General features: G+C 37.8%; 1 protein-coding gene across 2 annotated transcripts in view; it reads left to right on the top strand.

Moving 5' to 3' along the window:
• Window positions 1–19,715, top strand: part of sema4f (sema domain, immunoglobulin domain (Ig), transmembrane domain (TM) and short cytoplasmic domain, (semaphorin) 4F) — a 72,739-nt gene extending 53,024 nt beyond the window's left edge. The window contains exons 2-14 of one of the 2 annotated variants that reach the window (XM_066680787.1): window positions 2,158–2,303; window positions 3,860–3,919; window positions 8,344–8,442; window positions 9,199–9,307; window positions 10,051–10,170; window positions 10,920–11,074; window positions 11,221–11,402; window positions 12,133–12,274; window positions 15,212–15,434; window positions 15,941–16,050; window positions 16,163–16,314; window positions 16,394–16,443; window positions 16,806–19,715. In XM_066680787.1, the coding sequence (XP_066536884.1) occupies window positions 2,158–2,303; window positions 3,860–3,919; window positions 8,344–8,442; window positions 9,199–9,307; window positions 10,051–10,170; window positions 10,920–11,074; window positions 11,221–11,402; window positions 12,133–12,274; window positions 15,212–15,434; window positions 15,941–16,050; window positions 16,163–16,314; window positions 16,394–16,443; window positions 16,806–17,596 (2,339 nt within the window). In that variant the 3' untranslated portion in view covers window positions 17,597–19,715. Of the gene's footprint in view, window positions 1–2,154; window positions 2,304–3,859; window positions 3,920–8,343; window positions 8,443–9,198; window positions 9,308–10,050; window positions 10,171–10,919; window positions 11,075–11,220; window positions 11,403–12,132; window positions 12,275–15,211; window positions 15,435–15,940; window positions 16,051–16,162; window positions 16,315–16,393; window positions 16,444–16,805 lie in introns of both variants that reach the window. The other variant, XM_066680786.1, reaches the window with a different exon arrangement.
• Window positions 19,716–22,628: the final 2,913 nt, after the last annotated feature.

Here is a 22,628-nt window from a genome sequence, read left to right as displayed (position 1 = left end):
GCTTACGTGACAGTGGGGTATTAAGTGAGCATTATGACAGAACCAACTCGGCAGACTAGGGATGTCAACAGAAAGCTTTTATAATCATCTTTATTTACTTAATGACTGTTGTGTAATAATGTATGTGTGTTTGCTTGTACATAAATGTATCTATTTGTGTACTTGTTGTGTTGATGAAAGTTGTACTGTGGTACAATAGCAGACCTTGAGAGCTGATAGACTGTTGGGAAAATGCACGTGGGTCCAGTAGAAATGTGCTACACAGCTGGCCCTTCTTCAGGCTGCAGTCAGTGACACGCACACACACACACACACATACACACACAGACACACAATGCAGCCTTTTGCTCCAGGGAATGCAGGGGGTGTGGGACTGTGTTCGGAACAAGTGCACTTTGTTAAGTTGCTGTGTGCTGGGAAGTGTAGTGTGAATGCAGAAATGTAAAGGACAGATCGAATGAGGTGTGGAGAAGACACATTAAACAGACATAATAAGCTAGAACAATCTATTTGGACTAATTATTGTCTGCAAAATTACAGCAATAAACAGTATTATCTCATTCAAATTCAAGCCTTAAATTATAGCTTGAATGTTTCTTTACTTGATATACAAATCTGTATCCAACAGGCATAGCTATTATTATTAGTCAATAATCTATAGTGATAAATATTTTCTACGCATCGTGAGCTTCACTGCTCTTTGGAAAGAATACAGCCTACTGACTCTTTGCACTCCAATTGTAAAGCGATTGTACAAAGGATTTAAAGAATATGACAATATCAGAATTTTTAAAACAGTTATATTCCTGGTCGTAATCTGAGCTTTTAGTGGATGTTGCATTTACAGTAAAGTGCACTGATCTACTGTCTGTTTTGTCAGTGTATGAAACACTGCATTTAGCTTTTCAAACTTAGCAAACCTCAGAAAAATAATCATTTTTAATGCTAATTTATATCATCACAAATTATGTAAGTATTGTATTTTTAAGTATTTTTCTTTATTACATTTGACAAAAATATTGTACACTGTTGTTTTGCTGGAGGATTCCACTTTGCTCAGACTAATGAATATCAAAAGGCATATGTTGTGAAGATGTCCATGAACCGCACAATAAGGTTTTTGCCTTTTTAATCATTCCTTCACTTATAACAAATGCCAGCTGATTTTTTGCTTAAATGTTTTAATTAGATTTTATACCTGTTAAAGTACTACCATTACACCAGTAGTCAACATTTATTTTTGGTATAGTTAATCTTAAATAAAACCCAGCTCCTTTGTGTGGTTCTATTCTTTCATGTGTGAATCTTTAAAATGCTGTTTAACACTTTATGAAACTGAAACAGGCTTATAAACTGTGGTAGCTTCGGTTGCAGTGGGTTTAAATGGAATCCTTCTGTTCACTTATCGCCAAAGACACGCATACATAATAACACTTCATAGTCAAGTGTCCTTTTTGTCTTCTATGTGTCTCCCTCCAGCTCGCCCGTCTAATATATGAGTGTGATCTCATCTCCTGCTCTCTCTCTCTCTCTGTCTGATAAGTGTGCTGTGGAAGTGCTTTTTTTTAGAGGCAGAGGACTGAGGTTCTGGTCTAGAATGACATGAATAATTTCCTTGGAGACTAGCTCTCTGTATCTGTGTGTATGTGTTTACATACATCTGGAGATGTTCTCACTTCAAAGGAGAAGTGTTTTTTATTTGGGTCACTGTTTTCTTTATCTCCAAATTGATTGGAATGTTCTGTGCTTTAAAATGGAAGTGAACAGTTCAGTGGAGCTGTTCCTTTATGCTGTCCTTGGGCTTCTGCGCTACAGTGCTTCTTCCATTTAAACACCATTAATTATTCACAATATCAACACTTCTACTAATGTATTCACAATATCAACACTTCTATTGACACTCTGCTGATGAATTACAGATATTCACTTGTTAAATATCTACTGAGTTTCTGTTGCATTTGCTGTTTATGTCGGCATGTGCTTATCTTATCTATGTATTAAGTATTTTTATAATTTTATTAATAATGCAAATATTTATACATTTTTAATGATTATGTCATGCCATAGTTGAAAGCATCTGAATATTTTTTTTCCATTCATTCATTTTAAAATCATTTCTCTAACTCTCTCTCTCTCTCTCTCTCTCTCTCTCAGCAGTCAGCTCCATGCTGAGTGGAAAGGCCTTCCAGGGTGTGGCTAACTTCACCACTTTCCTGTTGGATCGGTCGTCTGGGATGCTCTACTTGGGAGCAAGAGATGCGATTGTTGCCGTGGATACCTCCAGCCTATCATTTAAGGACAAAGTAAGTTTCCTTTCTGCCTATTGGATGATATAAATGTGAGGGTGGGGCTCATACTGAAAGTGAAAAATGACTTATCAGGTGAAATGCAAATATGATATTAAACTGGGACAGCTCATTTTCCGTGTAGCAAAAACGTTTTTTTTTCAGTGTAAGGTAGTTCAACTTTTTCAATTTAAAATATTTGAAAAAAGAGAACCATGATAAGGAAAATGGATTCAACTCAGTAAGGCTTTTATCTGTGGCATTACCATTATAGGCTGAGCTCCAGCGTGATAGTCGCCAGCGTAAGAATACTGTGAGAGATTATTAATCTGAAGAGGGCAAATGGGTTTTCATTAGAAATCTGTGCTTGCTCAACTCAATGACCTCATCTCTTCTGCCTGCTCCATTTCTCTAACAAAATTACCCCTATCTCTATCCACTCTGATTTCCCCCATTAAGCTCAGCAATGCTAGCAACAGCCTACTGTGTATCTCATCTGTGTGCATACATATTGCCTTTAAATCCATTTCTTAATGTATTAGAAAAAGGTAAAAACACACTATATTACTCAGTTTGCAGTGAGCCACTTGCCTGGTAGCAGAGTGACTCTCTGAAATATCACATTTTATTAAGTATTATATCGCAGATTTAACAATGCCACTATAGTGAGGTCAGAGCAGCTTCATTGTATTTTCTAGCACATTAGCCTGCAGGTAAGATCTGTCTTTTCAAATATACACTCAAAGCTAAGAGGGTCTGTGGGTGGAGTAGCCTTAAAGTTTAGTCTAGGGCTAAAGTAATCTGCCAGATTATGTCTACAGCATAAACACTGCCGTCTTATGTACTGTCCAAAACCACCAATGAAGAAATGAAAAACATTTATTAAAGTTTAAAGTTCAAAATCAGGATTTGCGTCAAAATCATATTTCAAAACTATTGCAAAGCAATGGCTTAGTGTTCTCAGCGTTAGTGTGTTCTGTAACATTTCAGATAATGTATCTATATGAGTCAGCATTTGGAGATTTTAAACCCTTCAGATATTTAGTTCACTACCACTTCAAATTCAGACTCTGCAGGACTCTCTAGAAAGCATCATTTAACATTTAACCATACTGTATCACTAATGATATTTTTTTCACACACTGGCAATCATTATATGTAGTGTATACATAGGAGGGAACCTGGTGCTTGCAGCCAATGAAGGCATAGTCAGGTCAAGGGTTACTATAATACTGATGCATATTTTGCATTGATATTATGTATAAATGTGTTTGGGTCAAGTATTCTAAACTTCTTAAATTATGCATTTAGGGCCAACCCCTTAGGCATATCTACTTGGTGAATAAATGAATAAATAACATGTGATAAGGGTCGTTAGCACATGCTAGTGTGTAATTATCCCTGATGTATTTATTAGGTCAAATGAGCATTTGCATATTCATGTAGAGCACTGTCTCCTTTTTTAACTGAGGACTACTTTGCCAGACCTCTGAATCTCAGTTCAAGGTAACAACTCTCCATTCTGTCTCTCACACTCTGTCTCTCTCTCTATTTCACTTTCTCTCTCTGTCTAGATTGAATGGAGCGTTCCAGAAGATAAGAGGAAATCTTGCGTGGCTAAAGGAAAGACAGAGGTGAGTGCTGTGTTTGTTTGGCTGTATATTTACAGGCTCTTGTAGGTTCTCCCTCTTTTTTCTCCCCTAAGGAGCCAGAAGAGTAAGCAACCCAATGCTTTTTGAAGTGTTTACTCTAGTCCACATGAATAGTGAATGTGTGTACACATGTTTTTCTACCATGTGATACAACACCCAAAATGCAAATCAATTTATCAGTAGTGAATCATAAATACACAATTTAGCTGCTGTCTTTTAATTAAGAGTACATAATTAATATGCTTCTTCCTTCCTACTCTCACTCTGCATGTCTCTGTCTTTCCCTCCATGGGAAGCTGCACATGGGGCCAGAGTGTGTGAGAGAGTTAATTAGGCCACTTAGTGGCTGCCGTCTACCCACCGTTCTGTTCCATGCTGGTGGTTGGGGGAGGGGCTCTGGATGATTGACAGTTGGGGTGAGGCCCCAGTTGGTTATGATCAAAGGGTATGATTAAGCAAACAAAAGACAAGAGACAGGGCGAGAGAGGTGATGGTAGCACTAGACCTGCTGTTCATTTGAATCACAGGTGTCCATACACAATTCATTCAAATCACTTTAAAATCAGGATCTGCTCAACCCTGATTGGCCTTAGATTTAAGCACATAACAAACATTATCGTTTACCCGACCATTTGTTCACTTTCCTGTTTTGTATGCTACTGAGAAGAGCATTAAAATGAGTTCCATGAATAATGCACATCTGAATGGTTTAGATTCTTTTGTTGCTGATACAAAACCAGCATTTCTTCACACAGTGACACTTTTTTAAAGTTAATGGAATGTTTTTTGGGTGTGCAACCCATTTATTTATGTTAGAATTAGATGCTTTTCTCTGTAGTCTATGGCTTTTATTCAGCAAGTTTGTATATGGTGGAATCTAATCAGAAAATATTTGTACATTTTTAACACTGACAATTGTGTTATTATTTTATCTGCACAGTCACACTCATGGCTGATATTGCAGTAAAATTATCAAAATGATCAATAGCATAATTTATATCAATAATTGCAGTAAAAATAAAAATTTTGATAATACTAATACTAACACTGATACTTACAAATACTTCAGTTATTAACATTCTGATTGAAATCATTTGCTGTAGATTGACACAATAACAATAAAACATTACCTCCTCAAAATACAACACACAAAGCTTCCGTGCACAGTAGACATCATATCTTATATATTACACTATAATATTGCATTTAGTGTTATAAGGTAACAGCCGACAGGTTTTCTGTCAGAACTGAAAAGAATGAAGTAAGGAATATCTTTATGTAAGAATAATGTCTATTTTTTCTTTATTTAAAGAACAGTTCAAGACAAATATGAAAATAAGCAACATCACTCAGCTTCACAGCTTTGAGGGTTGGTGTGTTTGAGAACTCTCAGAGGTTTCGGCCTCTCTAGTTAGTTCTGGGCAGCACCTCTGACTTTAGGGTCACACCCATGCTGTTGCCACAGTGACAGTGGTTGGTGGTGTTTTTCTCATGGTGTAGTCTGACTTATGTAAATTGCTGTAGTGGTTTAGAAATCAGATTGTTTATTTTATTAAAATGTTTTATTTAATAAAATATTAAATAAATTATGCATATTAGGCTTCATAAACACATTTTCTTTAAAATGTACATGTTTATAAATTAGTGATAATTGAGTTATGGTGTAGAAGGTGAAATAAATATATTTTTTATGTATAAATGTATGACTTTTTTTAAGTTTTACAAAAAGGTAATTTCAAAATGTTTCAGGAGAGGTAAGAAATGAAGGGAAAAAGGGAACACCTACAAATGGGGATAAACACAGTTCTTTCTGGTTGTTTACATTCAGAAACTCCATGTCTTTTAAGGTGGAACGGTGTGGTTGAGAAAAAAAAAAACACAGTTGATAGATAGTGGTTGAAGTTTAACTTCTCTGCAAGTTTTTATTCACTGTTTGAATTACCACAGAAACTCATTTGTAACTCAAGTTTACTTTCGTAATGCAGTTCCCAAGGCATCTCCCAAGTTTGGAGACATTTCCACCTAAAGTGATTCTTAATTTTATAAAATGTTTCGCATTTAACGTCCAAGGAAACATAATATCTTATAGGAAATATAATATCAATATAATATCTTAACAAAATATTAAATATATATTTTAATTAAACATTTCTTTAGGTTCACTATAAATAAAATAGGTCACAAAATGTAAAAGAAAGCTGGTCTTGTCAAATGGTGTATAAAAAGAAGAACAACACAAATTATTATTTTTCTTTGATAATGACAATAATATATTATTTACATATATATACTTTATAGAAGTTTTTTACCCATTTTTTTTTCAGACCTACAGGTACTATACATTACTTTTTTTAACATGCAATAGTCTTTTTTCTATAAAAACACAAACATTTTTGACAAGATTTAAAGTAAAAGGGTTGAATGTTTAATGAAGTTTGTAAGACATCATTTTGATCAAAAGCATCCACAGACAGTATACTGAAATTTCTTTGGTATTTGGTGGAAAAGTAACCTTGGGGGCATTTAACCCAGGGAGTGTTTAACCCTGTGATTCCCTGCATTAAAAAACACGACTTCTCTGCAGAGTGATGCCTTATCTTTAAAGTTCTTAAATAATGTGGGCTCATTTATTTTCAAAGAGCTTATTGTGTAAATGCTCTTCACATTTTATTTCATGTTTTCAGAATCTAATTGCTTATTCGCAAAAAGAAAAATCTTTTATTAAAATTCATTTATTACATTAATAACTTGCCATTAAAAATAGAGCACATTTAAAATCAGGTTTAGTGTGTATTGTGGTATTAAATCTGTAATTTTCTCATAGACATAAAAACCAATATCCATAAAATTTTTAAACAACAATACAACAAGAGTATGTGATTTGTTAATTCCCTTGAAGCTATATTTAACTGACAAAAAACAAATTCAGTTTGTATTTTAAATATAAACAGTAGAATTGCCTTGCGCCCAATGATTCCAGGTAGGCTCTGGACCCACCGCGACCCTGAACTGGATAAGCGCTTACAGATAATGAATGAATGAATGAATGAATGAACAGTAGAATTTAATGTCTATATTACAGCCCAAGAAAGTCAAGACAAATTGCAAAATAACAGTATGTATAATAAAAACAATTATAAAAAATTATTTAAAAAAAATTGAACCATTCCTCTACAAGCTTGTGAACTGAATATGTTTTAAAGAAGCATAAAAAGAAATCAGATTTTCAAAAATGGGTCGTTGTGCACTACTTTTTTTTTTTTTTTTTGCCAAACTTGGCAAGAGAATTGTCAATGTTCAATGACAGATTGTAAAGGTTTTATGTCTTTCACTATCTACCCTATACAATATTATGAAAAGATTCAGAAGTCCAGAGAAATCTGTCTGTGTAGGGCATGGCCAGATACCACTGTCGATGCACGTCACCTTGAAGCCCTTAGACAGCATTGCAGGAGAAACTATTATGCTACTACGTTAAATACAGCCACATGGGCTTGGGAGTAATTCAGAAAAAAAACGTTGCCACTTAACACAGTTTGCTGCTGCTTCAACAAATACAGCCTGAAGCTCTGTTATTTACGGAGAAAGCCATACCTCAATTAGTGGCAGATAGGCTGCTGAGTTTCCTGGGCCTAACCTCCTATCACAAAAGTCAGGGGAAGTGTTTACTGTGGTCAGATGAGTCCACATTTTCAAACAAAAACAGACAGTGATGAAAGTGACCATTCCGGGTATTATCAGGCTTGCAAATATGAGGAGATGCCACTGATGTGGAGGCATATGTTGGGATTTCAAAGAGACGTCTGCGGAAATCAAGACTACATTGTTTCCTGGGAATTCCATGGTTACTTCAGCAAATGCTAAAAACAGCAGTTCTCCTGTTGAAAATGTATAGTGCATCATAGAGAATCTGAAAAGTGACCATGAGCTGTTATAAGCACATGAGGTCTTGTGAGAAGAATGGGTAAAAATATTAATTTTAAAACTGCAATAATTTGTATGCTCAGTTTCCAATTGATTAACAATTGTAAATAAAAAGAACAATGGAATAAACATCCCTCTGTCCTGACATTTTTGGATGTGTTGCAAGCATCATTTAATGTGTTAATATTAACAAAATTCAATCAAGTTGTTCAGTAGAAACATTAGAAATCTGTTCTATTTATTTTTGCCAATTAAATACATTTTCAAGGGAGAACGGATGAATAACAGATTTCTGTTTTTATTGCATTTAAATTCCTTTCTTTTTCTTTTTTTTTTTTTGGAAATGGTATGCTACTATCATGTTTATGTCTTATTTATTTTATATATAAATATATATTGCTAATGCACATACATATAGTGACCCTCAATATTCGTGTTGGCCTCTGTTAGTCACTTTGACTCTGTATTGCTGACCTCTTCAGGTTGACTGCTATAATTACATCCGTCTGCTGGAGTTTCTGGGAGATGGACGCATCTACGTCTGCGGGACCTATGCCTTCGACCCCCAATGTACCTTTGTGGTAAGTGTGTGTGTGTGTGTGTGTGTGTGTATATGTTCATCAGTCCATGACTAAACTGACTTGGCATGCTTTTACACCCTTTCACACATCACATGACACACATCACTCTGTCTGACAAGTGAAAGTACACATTCAAGGGCACACATGCTCACAGACACAATGATATGACAGCAGAGCTATGCATAACCTGACAAATACATGAGAAAATACGTGCTATAAGATGTAAAGAGGAGTGACAGTTGAACATGCTGCAGATGAACAATCATGTTTGCGTACAAGATGAACGATCGCTCCATGATTCTTTCTTTTTATATGGTTTTTTATTATCAGTTTGGAAACATATCTATCTTAAATCGTCATTGTCCAATGTATCACCCAAAATAGCAACTTTACAGGAGTCGGAATAAAGGTAAAAATGATTTTAATCTAAGTAATTTTGGAGCATATATATTGGTCCATTTATTGTGACATTTTTAAACAGTGAGAAGGACAGCTGCTGTGTTTTCAAATGCAGCAAACTAGAAATCCACAAAAATGGAGATGGATATATTTAATTGGACAGCTTTGAAATGGTCATTGTCTTGAAGTAGAACCATGTCCATCAGTTTATTCGTGACATTATACACACAGTGTAAAAAGGGTTTGATATGACATTAAAGTTCCTGCATATCTGTACATTTATTATAAAAATAAAATGTTGTTTTTTGTGGAAAGAAATGAAATTATTTAGACATTGTCTTTTTTTATTTTACTCAGAATATCTCCACATTTAAACTGGAAGAGGAGGATGGCGTTGTGAGGATGGAGACAGGAAAAGGGAAATGCCCCTTTGAACCAAGTCAACACTACACTGCAGTCATGGCAGGTATGACGCACACACACACACACACACACACACACACATACACACATACACACACAGAGATTGCAACAGGGGTCCTTGTCCTTTACGAACCCTCATATTCTGTCCAGTAAAATATTTCTCAGATGCATATCTCGTGTGCAGACACTCTACTTTCTTGCTTTCTTATGACTTAAACAAATAAGAGACACAGTAGACGTGAGTGCAATCACCATGGCAATATTTGCATGGCTGCAAGCTTCACAGATGGAGTTTGTTTGTGTCAACTCCAGCAATGCATTTTTATAACATTTGCCCTCAACCTTTACACCTAGTGCTTTAATAGACGGCTTTGTATATAATTAACTTCTACTGATTGTGGTGAATAATATTAGCAAGTTAAATGTGTCTAATTTCCAACACAGTTTTTTCCACCAGTTTATGATACTTTCTAATGATTTTGCTATAATGGTAAATATCAATGATACTTAGCTTGTTATCATCACGCTCAAAATATGTCCTTTCAGAAAATGCCATTTTACGCTGACCTTTTTTCCCACGCACATACACACACACACACCATCACACATTTGTTTGTTAGTTTAATTTTGAACCCTTTATGAGAGCTATGAGAGAGAAGCTCTAAGTATGAGCACATGGTTTATGTAGTTAATATGACTTGCTAATTTTGTCCTTATAACTCCAACTTCTTCCATTCTTGCTCCACACCCTCTCTCTCTCTCTCTCTCTCTCTCTCTGTCTGTCAGGAGGCATCCTATACACAGCTGCCACCAGTAACTTTCTGGGCACTCTCTTCGGCATCTCCAGGGCAACAGGCCCTGAGCAGGAGCGCATCCGGACAGAGCAATCCATCAACTGGCTTAGTGGTGGGACACACAATACAACACACAAACACACACACACAACATTGATACATACATATATTTAACAGCAATAAACGTTTACTAAGTTGGTGAGGACTTTACACCAGGAACCCTGTGAATGGGCACTAGGCATGTTAACTCCAAACTAAAGGGCTAGAGGTTGAAGGCTTCTTTGTCTGACCACTGCCATTGTGTTTAAGAGTGAGTTGCTCCAGCTACTTCAGTTCTCAGTCCCAGGAAAATGGAAGATTTCTCTGTGGTATATATATATATATACAATATATATATATATACCACAATAATGTACACATAGAATCTATTGACACTAGTGCCCAGGTTTCCAGGCAGAAGTATTGTCCAAGCATGTCCACCAAAAATAAATCATCACCACCATCCTGGGGATGTTGGGAGTATGCTTAAAGTAGAACATAGCCGTCTACTTCTCCTGGATTGAATAGGCATGGAGACATGTAGAGACAGAGTCTATTGCTAGAGGTGTCAGACTTGCTACAATTAGTCACACTGTCTCAGATCCAGGTTTTATTTGAAGATCGGTCTCAACAGGAATGGAAGCTTTTTAATGAAGTACTCAGAAATACACAGATTAAACAAAACATTTCAATCTCAAATCACACAATTTTGTGTGTTTTGATATATGAGCCATAAATTGGTACCTGGTTGCTTTTTTCTATGTGGTAACCCTGGTGAGATGTGTGCATCTAAAGACTTGTTGTTGTTGTGTTGAAACACAGATCCAGAATTTGTAAGCTCTGCCTTTATTGAAGAGGATGAAAAGAACAACCCAACAGGAGAGGATGATAAGATCTACTTTTTCTTTACTGAAGTTGCCAAAGAGTACGACCTCTACACCAAGGTCAAAGTGCCCAGGGTGGCTCGAGTGTGTAAGGTAGGATCCAGATCTATCTTGCTGCAGTATTTGACCCCAGATTGAAGTTCAGATTCTTCTGTTTCCCACTCATCTTTATCTGCTTGTATTGTTGTTAGTTGCGTTCATATTCAACATCCTTTTCTATCTATTTATTCTATCTTCAGTCTGATATTGGGGGCATGAAGACCTTGCAGAAGCGCTGGACAACTTTTCTGAAAGCTCAGCTAGTTTGTGAGGACAGAGCAAGTGGCCAGCGATTTAATGTTCTGACCGACGTCTTCACCAAACAGCACCGGCCAGGAGACCCCAGCAGCACACACTTCTATGGAATCTTTACCTCACAGTGGTGAGTGAGAATCAGCCAATCATATCTGTTCACCTTAAACTTTCTCTTCTCGTTTCTTCTTGTCCCATCTCTCCCATCTTTTCTATGCTTTCGTATTTTGTTTCTCATCTACTGTACTCTGTTCTCTTCACCTCTCCTCCTCTCTCCATTTCCCTGTTTTCTATTCCTTTTAGTGAGCAGTACTGGGAAAGTTAAAAATGACTCTAATTCTCTAAAATTGACTCAATGTAAGTAAATGTAATATAATTACTAATTATTCTTGGAAAAAAGAAATCATATTACTCATGAATCTTTATTACTTTTTACAAGACCATATTGGGGCGGCACGGTGGAGCAGAAGGTAGCGTCACAGTCACACAGCTCCAGGGACCTGGAGGTTGTGGGTTCAATTCCCGCTCCGGGTGACTGTCTGTGAGGAGTTGGTGTGTTCTCCCCGTGTCCGCGTGGGTTTCCTCCGGTTGCTCTGGTTTCCTCCCACAGTCCAAAAACACACGTTAGTAGGTGGATTGGTGACTCAAAATTGTCCGTAGGTGTGAACGTGTGAGTGTGTGTGTGTTGCCCTGTGAAGGACTGGCGTCCCCTCCAGGGTGTATTCCCGCCTTGTGCCCAATGATTCCAGGTAGGCTCTGGAAATGTTTCTCCGTACTGCATCACTCCTACACTGTTGTGAGTGTGAGCCCATCCTAAATATTCTTCATTTGAGGTATCAATTAAATGTGTTTCTGTGTAGGGAGAGGGAGGAGATGTCTGCAGTGTGTGTGTACAGTCTAGAGGAAATCTCTAAAGTGATGGATGGTCCCTTTAAAGAGCTGAAGAAGAGCTGTGAGAACTGGATGAATCCCGAACCAGTGCCCTCACCCAGACCAGGCCAGGTACACTCACACACTGTGTGCTCAGTTATTAGGCAATTTGTATTTTCGTGGATTGATTTTATTATTACACATCTACAGTGCTCTTTGTCATTTAAGAAAGTAAAAGGGAGGTTTTGTGTTCAATATGATAATATCGATGTGTGCATAATTATTGGGCAAATACTAGTGTGCAGATATGTTATGCAACTAAATTTAAAAAATGTAAATTTTCCTATTTCACTTATTTATTTTCACCTGTTACTGAGACTAATAAACAAACAAATCAAAAAACAAAAATTTACAAATAAACATTTCTGACATAAAAGTAACCAATATAGCCACCCTTCTTTTCAGTAACAGTCATAAGCCTAACATTCATGGAGTCAGTCAGTTTCTTAATCTGTTCATCATCAACTTTTTGTGCAGCAGCATCCACAGCCTCACAGACACTGTTCAGAGAGGTATACTGTTTTCCTTCACCGTAAATATCTCGTTTAAGAAGTCCCTACAGGTTCTCAATAGGGTTTAGGTCAGGTGAGGAAGGGGCCATATCATTATTCGTTCATCTTTAAGGCATTTACTGGATTGTCCTGCATAAAAATCATGGCCTTCTTGAAAAATAGGTTTGAGAGTTGATTCTGAGTGTTCAACCCGAAAAGGTCCAACTAGCATGTCTTTAATAATACCAGCCCGTAACAGCACTCCACTACCACCTTGCTGGCGTCTGAGTCGAAGTGGAGCTCTGTACCCGTTACTGATCCAGCCACGGGCCCATCCATCTGGTCCATCAAGAGTCACTCTCATCTCATCAGTATATAAAACATGTGAAAAATCTGTCTTCAGATATTTCTTGGCCCAATCTTTACATTTTAACTTGTATGTCTTGTTCAGTGGTGGGTTTCAGCCCTCCTCACCTTGGCCATGTCTCTGAGTACACTGTAAGCCCGGATAAACTGATTGTACTTAAAGAGTTTGAGGCAAGTGATTACCTTAAAATATTTAAGTAATGCGTACTGAAGTGAACATTTGAGTTGAATATACAAAAAATCTGAATAGTTTATGCTGAAAATCTGCTGTATAATCAACAAAACTGATTCAGATAAACATCTTAGGTTTTCTGTAATGAAAATATGTAAAGTTTAAAAAAATTATTAAAAAGTATATTTTATTTATTTATTTATTTAATATTGACCTGTATTTAATATTTTCCCATCAAAAATGAACTTGAAATGCATTTTAAAAAATATTTTAAATGACATCACAGCAACAAAACAGTATTTTGCATAAAATAAATTGTAACCAAATCTAAAATGTGGCCAATATGTAAAATTGGAAAGGAAGAGAGGAGAGGAAAAAACAAACAAACGAAAAAACTGGCATTCACAAAAAAGACACATGACCACTCCCCACCCCCATCACATTACAGTCTTTATGCATTCTGAGGCAAGAGTAATGTAAAATGCACAACAGTGGTTTTAATGTCCAGTTTTATTCCCTCAAATTACATTACGATCTCTTCTACAGAAAGAGAGGTGAACATTTGTGGGAATTACTGTGTAAAATAAAAGAACACAGTGTAAGTTCAGGAGATGAAATGAGGCGTGAAATCAACACAATTTTAAAATGTAGAATTATAATAGAATAACTTACAATTATGTTCCCTAACTAAAGAGTAGTGAACATACAACCTTGAGGGTACCATTACAGTGACAGGAAAAGTTAGCACCATGCTGAGTTTACTGACAATGTAGCAGCAGAACGGTCTAAAAGTGATACTTTACGTGCACGTTTGCCATGATCAGAAATGTTTCATACACAACAATTCTACAGCTTTTGAAACTTGGGTGTTTCTCATGCTCTACGTGTCCAACACAAAAAAGGGCAACTTGCCTGAGGCAGATTGGTAAGTTCATCCATTTCAAGACTGCCTTCTAGGATGATCCTGGCACTTGAAGGGTTTTGGGCCAAAGACCTGGAAATCTGCATCATCAAAATTCTAGAGAGTGAGAGATAAAAAAAAAGCGTTGAATGTCAATTACAATTTGTCTAAATATAGACAGAAAGACAGAGATCTATAGAGAAATAGTTAGCTGTAGAAGAACAGATAGATAGACAGGTGTAGCTAGACAGTTAGATGTAAAGGGACAGACGGATAAAGAAAAGATACTTATGAACAACTTAGGAGCCTTGAGGGGACTTCCAATGATGTATCTAAACACCTTGTACTTCTGCGCACTCCAGGTAGGTTGCAGTTCTGGAATATGACAGCACTGGAGGATAATGGATTCCTGGTCACTTCACGTTTGTTTTTTCTCAAATCTTTGTCAGTTATTTTGTATCTCTTTCTCAACATGTTCCTTGCGACCATGCTGAATATTTGCAACAAGGTGTTTGATGGTTCTGTGATCAGGCCCCAATATCTTAGCAAATTCAAGAGTGCTGCATCCCTCTGAGAGACATTTTACAGATTTAGACTTTTCAGAGTCATTTAAATCTCTTTTTTTTGGCCAGTTTTGCCTGAGGATCAGTGGCCTAATAATTATGCACACCTTGATATAGGTGTTGATCTCCTTATGCCACACCCTCCCTCATTACACAAACACACATGACCTTATATGCTTCAATCCTATAAGCATTCAAGTTTATGCAGCTTGGAGTTGGAAAATATACATAAAAAAATGCATATTAAAAAAAATGTACGTACTGGAACCAGTACTGGGCACTGGTGTGTATCCCTGTCTTGGCCAGGTACACAAGTAGAATAATGCTATATTAAGATGGTTCAGCTGTATAATATGAAGTTAGCTGATACAGCTCCAGTGATACGTTCAAATGACACAGTTGTACCTTGATTATGAAATCCTAAAACTGATACTAGAAATTTGAATTTGCCTTCTCTGATATGGGTTTGCTTTAATGCTTAATACCCACTTTTCTCTTATTTGTCTCTTTATGCAGTGTCTGAACAGTGCTCTGAGAGCAGAAGGGTTTGAGTCATCTCTGAAGCTGCCGGATAAAGTACTGACATTCATGCGAGACCACCCTCTAATGGAGAACAGTGTAGTATCGGCGCCCCTACTGATCAGGAGTGGGATTACATACACCAAACTTGCTGTAACTCTGACAACTGTCAACAAAGGCAATAACAGGCAGAATGCTACTGTGCTACATCTGGGAACAGGTGAGGGGTAAAGCAAAGAATGGGAAGAAAAAAGAATATATAATTTAATGATACATCAAAAAAGATAAATAGGACATACAAAAACAAAGAATTTAATTAATTAAAAAAAGCTCCCAGTACAAATACTTTACATAAAACATCTGATAAAAACGACTTATGTGTGGACTATAGTACATGTCGTGAAATCCAAAATCTTGAACAGCAGAGAATGGTTAGTCAAGGCAAAGAATGCATATCCATAGTCTTTGTCATCATTTCAAAATCTATGACAATAAAAAGCCCACATCTTAATTTTTCTTATCCAGCAATTTTCAGGAGACACAATGTCTATTCATCTTTATAGATATATTTGTGGGCCCATGGAAATAAACCCTCTGTGGACCTCCTTCTTAAAATTAAAATTGTACACCCAAGTACACTTAGGGGCTTCAGCCATTGATGGTCAGTTCTACTGTTTTACCATGCTTCATGTGCAATTGTAATGTTTTTTGGTTGTTTGTTTATAGATCGTGGAGAGCTTCATAGAGTTGCAGTAGTGGGTCAAAATGCAACTCTTCTCCAAGAACTTCCTCTCTTTTCAGGCACAGAATCTGTCAACAACATCCAGTTATACAAGGTATAGAAATACAGCTACACAGCCGGAGAGACTACATTTCAGCTGTAACTACCCTGATTTTAAACACTATTTAAAACACTCAGATGCTCATGGTGTTTATTCATTTTCTCAGGATAAGGCTCTGGTAGGTTCTCCTCAATCTCTGGCGAAGTTGCCTGCAGAAGGCTGTTCTCTGTACGTTACCTGTGAAGAGTGTGCTCGTGCACAGACTCTCGGTTGTGTGTGGAGACAAAAAGAGGGCGCCTGTGACCTTGCTATCATAGAGTGAGTTATTCCCACACTGCGTTACATTTCACTATGTCATATAACATAATGTGATATCGTCATTACCTTTGTGTTCCAGACCTGTTAATGGGATTGAGCCTGAAGACTCTGACAGCCAGTGCGGAAGTGGTGAGGGTTTACTTTCCTGTTTCTCTACATTACTGTGATTCTGTTTTATCTGGACTTGCATGGAAACCTGCATGGGTTTTTACTGAGCTGCAAGTGCAAGTGCTGAACTTAAGCAATCAATATATCTGTGAGCTTTAAAGCTCTGAATCTACTCGTGGGGATGTGACTAAAGTAAATCTAAAGTATTTATCATGTCTAGGTCTTGAAGTCACAGCAGCAAAAACTGTTTATTCAAGTAGAAATACAAAAACGCACCCACACAGGTTAAATGATGTTCAAGGTTAAAAATAAGATGTTAAATAAGCACGGTCATTGTAATGAAATATTATAACTTATTAGCTTTGCTCCTTTTTCACTTGCAGATCGTAGCTCACCAGCGATAACTGAGCTGCGTGTGGTGGAGGGGCTCCGTGTGCTGCTGTCCTGCGTGCAGGTGTCACCTCGGCCCTGTCACTGGCAGCATGTTCCCAATAGGCACACTCACCGCCATCATTCAGACCTGGAGGTTCGGGTCACTCCGGAGAGCCTGGGCACCTACGTGTGTTTATGTGAAGAAGCTGGGCGGGATCAGCCGCCCTGCCGCAGAGCTGCTTACCACTTGACCTTGGAGGACCCCACCACAGGGAGCAGCGCTGCTAAAACAACAAACCGTCAGTACATAGTTGGATATCTCCTGGTTTTCTTCCTGGGTGTTCTCATGACCTGTTGTACAATATTTGGAATTGGCTGGAAAAGTGGCAAACGAAGTGGCGCTCATTCTTCATCAACCTCGGAAAAGGGGCGGGATCTTTTGCCCTCCTCAGACACTCCCCAGTCCCCCAGCAGTGCAAGCCTGCTCTCTGAAGCGGTTCCTTTCACAGAAAAAAGGAACGGGACGTTGAATGGACACGGAGGCCATGGCGGGCACATGATTGGACACAACTGTAACCATATTTATTCTAATTCCAGTGGACTCAAGCTACAGGAGTCATCGGTCAATCTGGCGGAGGAGCTGGATGGCCGAGAGAGGGCGGGGCCAGAGGGAGAGGAGGAAGGACTTGGGGAGGGGCTTAGTGAAATGGGGGATGGCCTTGTAGGACTGGACGAAGAAATGGCAAAGCTGCAGGTGCTGAGAGGGGCACCACTGGCACAGTGTGAAGAGAGCTCAATCTGAACATATATTATGAATATATTCTTGCCACACATTAGAACTGCGCACACAAACACACATGCATCAGCACCTGTATGTTTGTGTACAAGCGTGTAGAGAGTCTGGAAGAGCAAGCATTCCTAATAAGCAGATATTGTACATACATCTCTAAATGATTCATGCTCAAGCCTTCACAGACTAAGGGCCCAGAAACACCAAGCTGACTGGGGGCAGTTGGAGGTTGAACTTTACCAGTGATTTGTACGACTTTTGGCTCTAGTTGTCTGAACAGTTGTGTTCAGCCATCGACCATCAGTGAGAGAGATGAATGTGCACATTTAGAGAGAAGGAAATTGGGAGAAACATTGTAAGAGGGAACAGACAAAGAATAGCCTTGTTGTACAACAGCAGTGCAAGATGAAATGTTACAAATAAGCAAATTTTTAATTGAATAGTATTTAAATGACATATTCCCTACAAGAACATATTTAATATTGTTATGAAAAAGCATGGACCGACAGATAATCCCTGTAGAGGCTCTGAAAAATCACTTATAATAAAGCATGAAATAATCAGTAATATTATGGACTTGACAAACATTGTGATATTAAGTGTGCAGACATTCATTACAAATAGGCCACTTTTAAACACACTGCTGAGCACGAACTACTTTAACACACCAGTGCAGTAAACTTTGCAGGCGACAAGGGGCGACATGTGAGCTTATGGAACATGTTCATCTGTTACCTTTAGATGGCGCTAGGTCTTTCTTATTGGCTTGATGTGTCTGGGCCTGAATACATCAAATACTCATATTGTGCATCTGTTCTTCAGGAGATTTTTTTTTGTCACTTAAGCTTGTGAGCCAGTTCATATGTATGTAGTACTGTGTGTTCATGAATGTGGTTTTTAATTATGTGTGTGTGTGTGTGTGTGTGTGTGTGTGTCTTTTGAGGATTTCCAACTCCACCCACTGTGTTCAACCATCAACACATGCAAACAATTATAAACAAAAACATGCACAATATACCACAAGAAGTACATGGTGTATGTGTGTTTCTCAGCTGAGCTCATCTTAGCTCTGAGTCGTCTGAATCCATATGGCTCTGGGCACACAGAAACTGAAACAGGACTGACCCATATCTGACAACTGAACATCTAAAAAAAACAATCAAGTCCCAACCAGGTTGTCTCAAATAATGTTGATCTAAACAAGGACTTATTAATGGATAAGTAAAGGGCTCAGATCATATTCTGGGCAGACATGGCATCCCACTGTAGCTACGGACGGCATTAGAGAGACACAGGTTGGCTTGTTTTGCTCCATGGACATGAAACTTTTAAGCAACATGAAGGATTACCAGAAGACCCTTTTAAAGGAAGTGCCTCTACTCACTGATCTCATGAAGAAAACGAGAGCGTGTTACTGATTTTAGAGAATCTAAAACATACTCCTTTCTCATCCTCTGCTGTTGGCATCATGAAGCAGCTTCCTCTAGTTTGGATGGCCATAAATGCAACATGAATCATTGGCCTTTGAGCAACAGGCAGAAACCAATTCTTCATTTGCTGCTGCTGTGCAGCAATTTGGTCAGCCTCCTTCTGAAGAACATACAGACTGGAGATGCAGGTTCAGCTGTGGTGATGTGCTGAATCAGTGACTTGTTTGTTGTTGTTGTTGTAATAATTTAATATATCTTAAGTTAAATGGAAAGGCATAATGAAAACTCAAATCAGGAGCAGAAACCCCTGATATATGTACAACGTCCTGAACTAACAGGCTGTTTTGACATGGATTTAAGGACATGACATAGACCACAAATTGCTGGTCTCAGCATCACATCTATCAGAAAAGACACTATCAGAAAATATATATATATATTAGTGATACTCAGCAAAAAAGGACCTGCCGTAAATTATTCTTCCAAGAGTTTATAATGGAAAGTGAATGTCTACTTCTGAGCTGACTGTAACTGTAACCACCAAAGTAAATAGAGGAGGATATACAGATAAGGAGTACTTCTGCCCAAATACAGTGACGCTGAAAGATTCTAAGTGAAGTGGTTCAGGCAACACTCGATGAGTGTGGCATGTTCAGTAGCCATAAAGATGTCTGTTTCAAATATTTGTGTGTGTGTGTGTGTGTGTGTGTGTATATATATATATATATATATATATATATATATATATATATATATATATATATATATATATATATATATAGTTGTAATGTCCAGTTTGTTATGATTTTAACAGTCAACCCTTTGCAAAACTAGAGGTTGTCACATTAACAATCTAAATACTTGGATGTTTTAAATGCATGTCACTGCCATTTTGTCTCTTGGAAAGATGTCTGTCATTCCTCAGTTTTTTTTCTTTTTTGTTTTTTTTTTCTTTTTTTTAATTACTGTGTTATGTAAAGGGAAGGTAACACTCAGGGTGATGTACACAGTCCACTGTCAGCACTTGGTAGCATGATAAGCACAGGTACATATTTATCTTAAAAAAGAACTGTAATTCCCGTTCTGCCTTTTGGGTTTTTTAAAAATACTGTTACATAAAGGCCTGTTACATCTGAGTGTTACATTCCCTTTTTTGGGGTTCTTTTTAAATGAATAAATATATTGTTAATTGATGTACAGATGTTATATTCTAAGCTTTTATTTTTATAATTTATATAATAAAGATAATTGTACAGTTGTTTTCCATCTTTATTGCAGTTGTTTGTGCGAGGATGACCGTATGAATGCATTTTGCTTTGTTTTGAATAAAATAATCCTACCTCCTGCTCCCAGTGTTTATTTTAACCCACTGAAGGACACAGTTCCTTGCTGCCCTCTTCTGTCCGACCGCTGTAGTTACATTAATCTGCTAGCGTTTATGTGAGAGAACCTGAAACTAAAAGCTAATAACGTTTACAGATAAGTAACGCAGGTAATATGTGAAACTAATTCACAAAATATTGTATAGCGTTTATAATTTATGTTTTAGCTATTGGCTGCTGCACAGTCAACAAAGAGAGGGCTTTTTCCCCTTGCGCAGAAAGGTAACCAAGATCCTTCTAACGTGTTATCTATCTGTACTTGCGAAAACGCCACACCACACCACACCAGTAGGATTTCCTATGCTCGTCTACATCGCGGTTTACGGTAGAACGTGTGCGAGCGAGAAGGAGAACTCGCGGGAAAGCGCAGACAATGAAAATCCGTAAGAAATGGAAGAATGTAAGAATGGTCTTGAAGAACATGTCCTCAGGTACCCAGGGTATATTTTTCATACATTTTTACTGTACGAAATTGGAGTAATGGTAGGGTGACCAGACATACTCTTTTACTCGAACATGTCCTCTTTTTTAGACTTAAAAAAATGTCCGGCCGGAATTTCACAAACGTCCGGGATTTTGTTTTTCTAGAGCTTACATAGAATTTCGAGAAGCGTTTCGTTCACAAACTAGTCCCGCCCTCCCCTACTCCGATTGGTTCGCTTGAGTGAGAAGGGGGCGTGGTAAAGTAGCCTAAAATCTTCTGATTGGACGGTCTGATTGTAGAGCTACCGTTATTGGTCGATATCCTTCTCTGTAAACATTTAATTGGTCAGTCTGCACGTCAGTAGTCCTTGTTTACGTCAGGCAAAGCTCATGTACCCTCCCTCAGCAGCTATGCCGAAACGTAAATGTTAGTTCTCGGATGAATTAAAAAAAGAAATGTCCATGTTTTCCCATGTGTAGCAAATAAAGGTGTAAAGGACCTAAAAGCACACATAGGTTCAGCTAAGCATACAACGGCAGCGAGAGGCAAAAGCTCATCACCCCCCACATCAAAATACATTTTGATTGCCACCTTTAAAAACATTTCATCTTAAGAAGCCCACAATTTTATTAAGACATCTACCTTAAAAACAATAACGTTATAGATGACTTTTAAGATTTTAGAGACTGCCTATAGATTTCTGTCCCTCACATCCCTCCCCCTCACTCTCACCCCTCCCCCTTCCTTTCTTTCTCACACACACACATTTGAAGTACAGAGGGATTCACAAATGCTTATAGCTCGGAAAAGATTTCCCAAATCGCTTAACCGAATATACCGTTATGCCAAGGACACTCTAGGCATACATCTGGTGTAAAAATGTTGCAGTTTTCCTGAAAATTCCTGAAAAAGCACTCAATCTACAGATGGGAGGCCTGCACCATATGCCCCAGAACAGATAACTGTCAAATAAATTGATCACACCTGGAAACTGGAATGAAGTTGAAGTTAAAATGAAATGAACAGTGGTGTTTAGAACAAATTAACTTCAGGAACAAAACAGAGTGGAAGAAAGAACTGATTAACAAGAGAGCAGACTGTTGAGATCACCGGAATCATACTCTCCTGAAATAGAGTACATCTGACAAGACATGCAGCTAACGTCCATACACAGAGTGAGCTGAGACAGAAAAGTCGTTTAAATGATTTAGAAGATATAGTAAATAGACAAACACCTCCAAGAGCAACCACCTCATGTTGGAGAGATTAATCAAGATCTGAAATGCAACCAAGCCAAGGATGCCATGACATGAGAGAAATAGAAGTCACACATGTTTTAAGGAAAATAGAAGGGGAAGTGATGATTGAACCAGAAGCACAAGCCAAAAGATACAACAACATACGAAGACACAAGAATTAGAACTTAGAGAGAAGAGCAGCAAAGACATGGTGAAGTGAGAAGGAGAGAGGAACGTCAAGAAAGTTTCACAAATGAGACGCAAATCAAAACAAGTACGTCAATCAACAGCTGAAACAGAACATGGTGCAGAAAGTTCAGATAATGATTCAACTAAAACTGATGTGGAAGATGGTACAGAAGGACAGAGTGATGGAAACATGTAGATGGAAAAGTATGTGCATCACACACAAACACCATTAAGACAAACTGCACACATGACTAGCAGAAGACAAAGAAATAAATAAGAAAAGCACTGCAACAGGATGTCCCTTACTAACTAAGGGGACACAAAGTGTATATGTGCCATGGTCATTCACTGATTTAAAAGGACTTGAACAGCTGCCAAACA

The sequence above is a fragment of the Hoplias malabaricus genome, chromosome 9 (assembly GCF_029633855.1).
Source record: "Hoplias malabaricus isolate fHopMal1 chromosome 9, fHopMal1.hap1, whole genome shotgun sequence".
NCBI lineage: Eukaryota > Metazoa > Chordata > Actinopteri > Characiformes > Erythrinidae > Hoplias > Hoplias malabaricus.
Note: the sequence above shows the minus strand (reverse complement) of the source record. Positions and strands in the feature narration are given on the sequence as shown.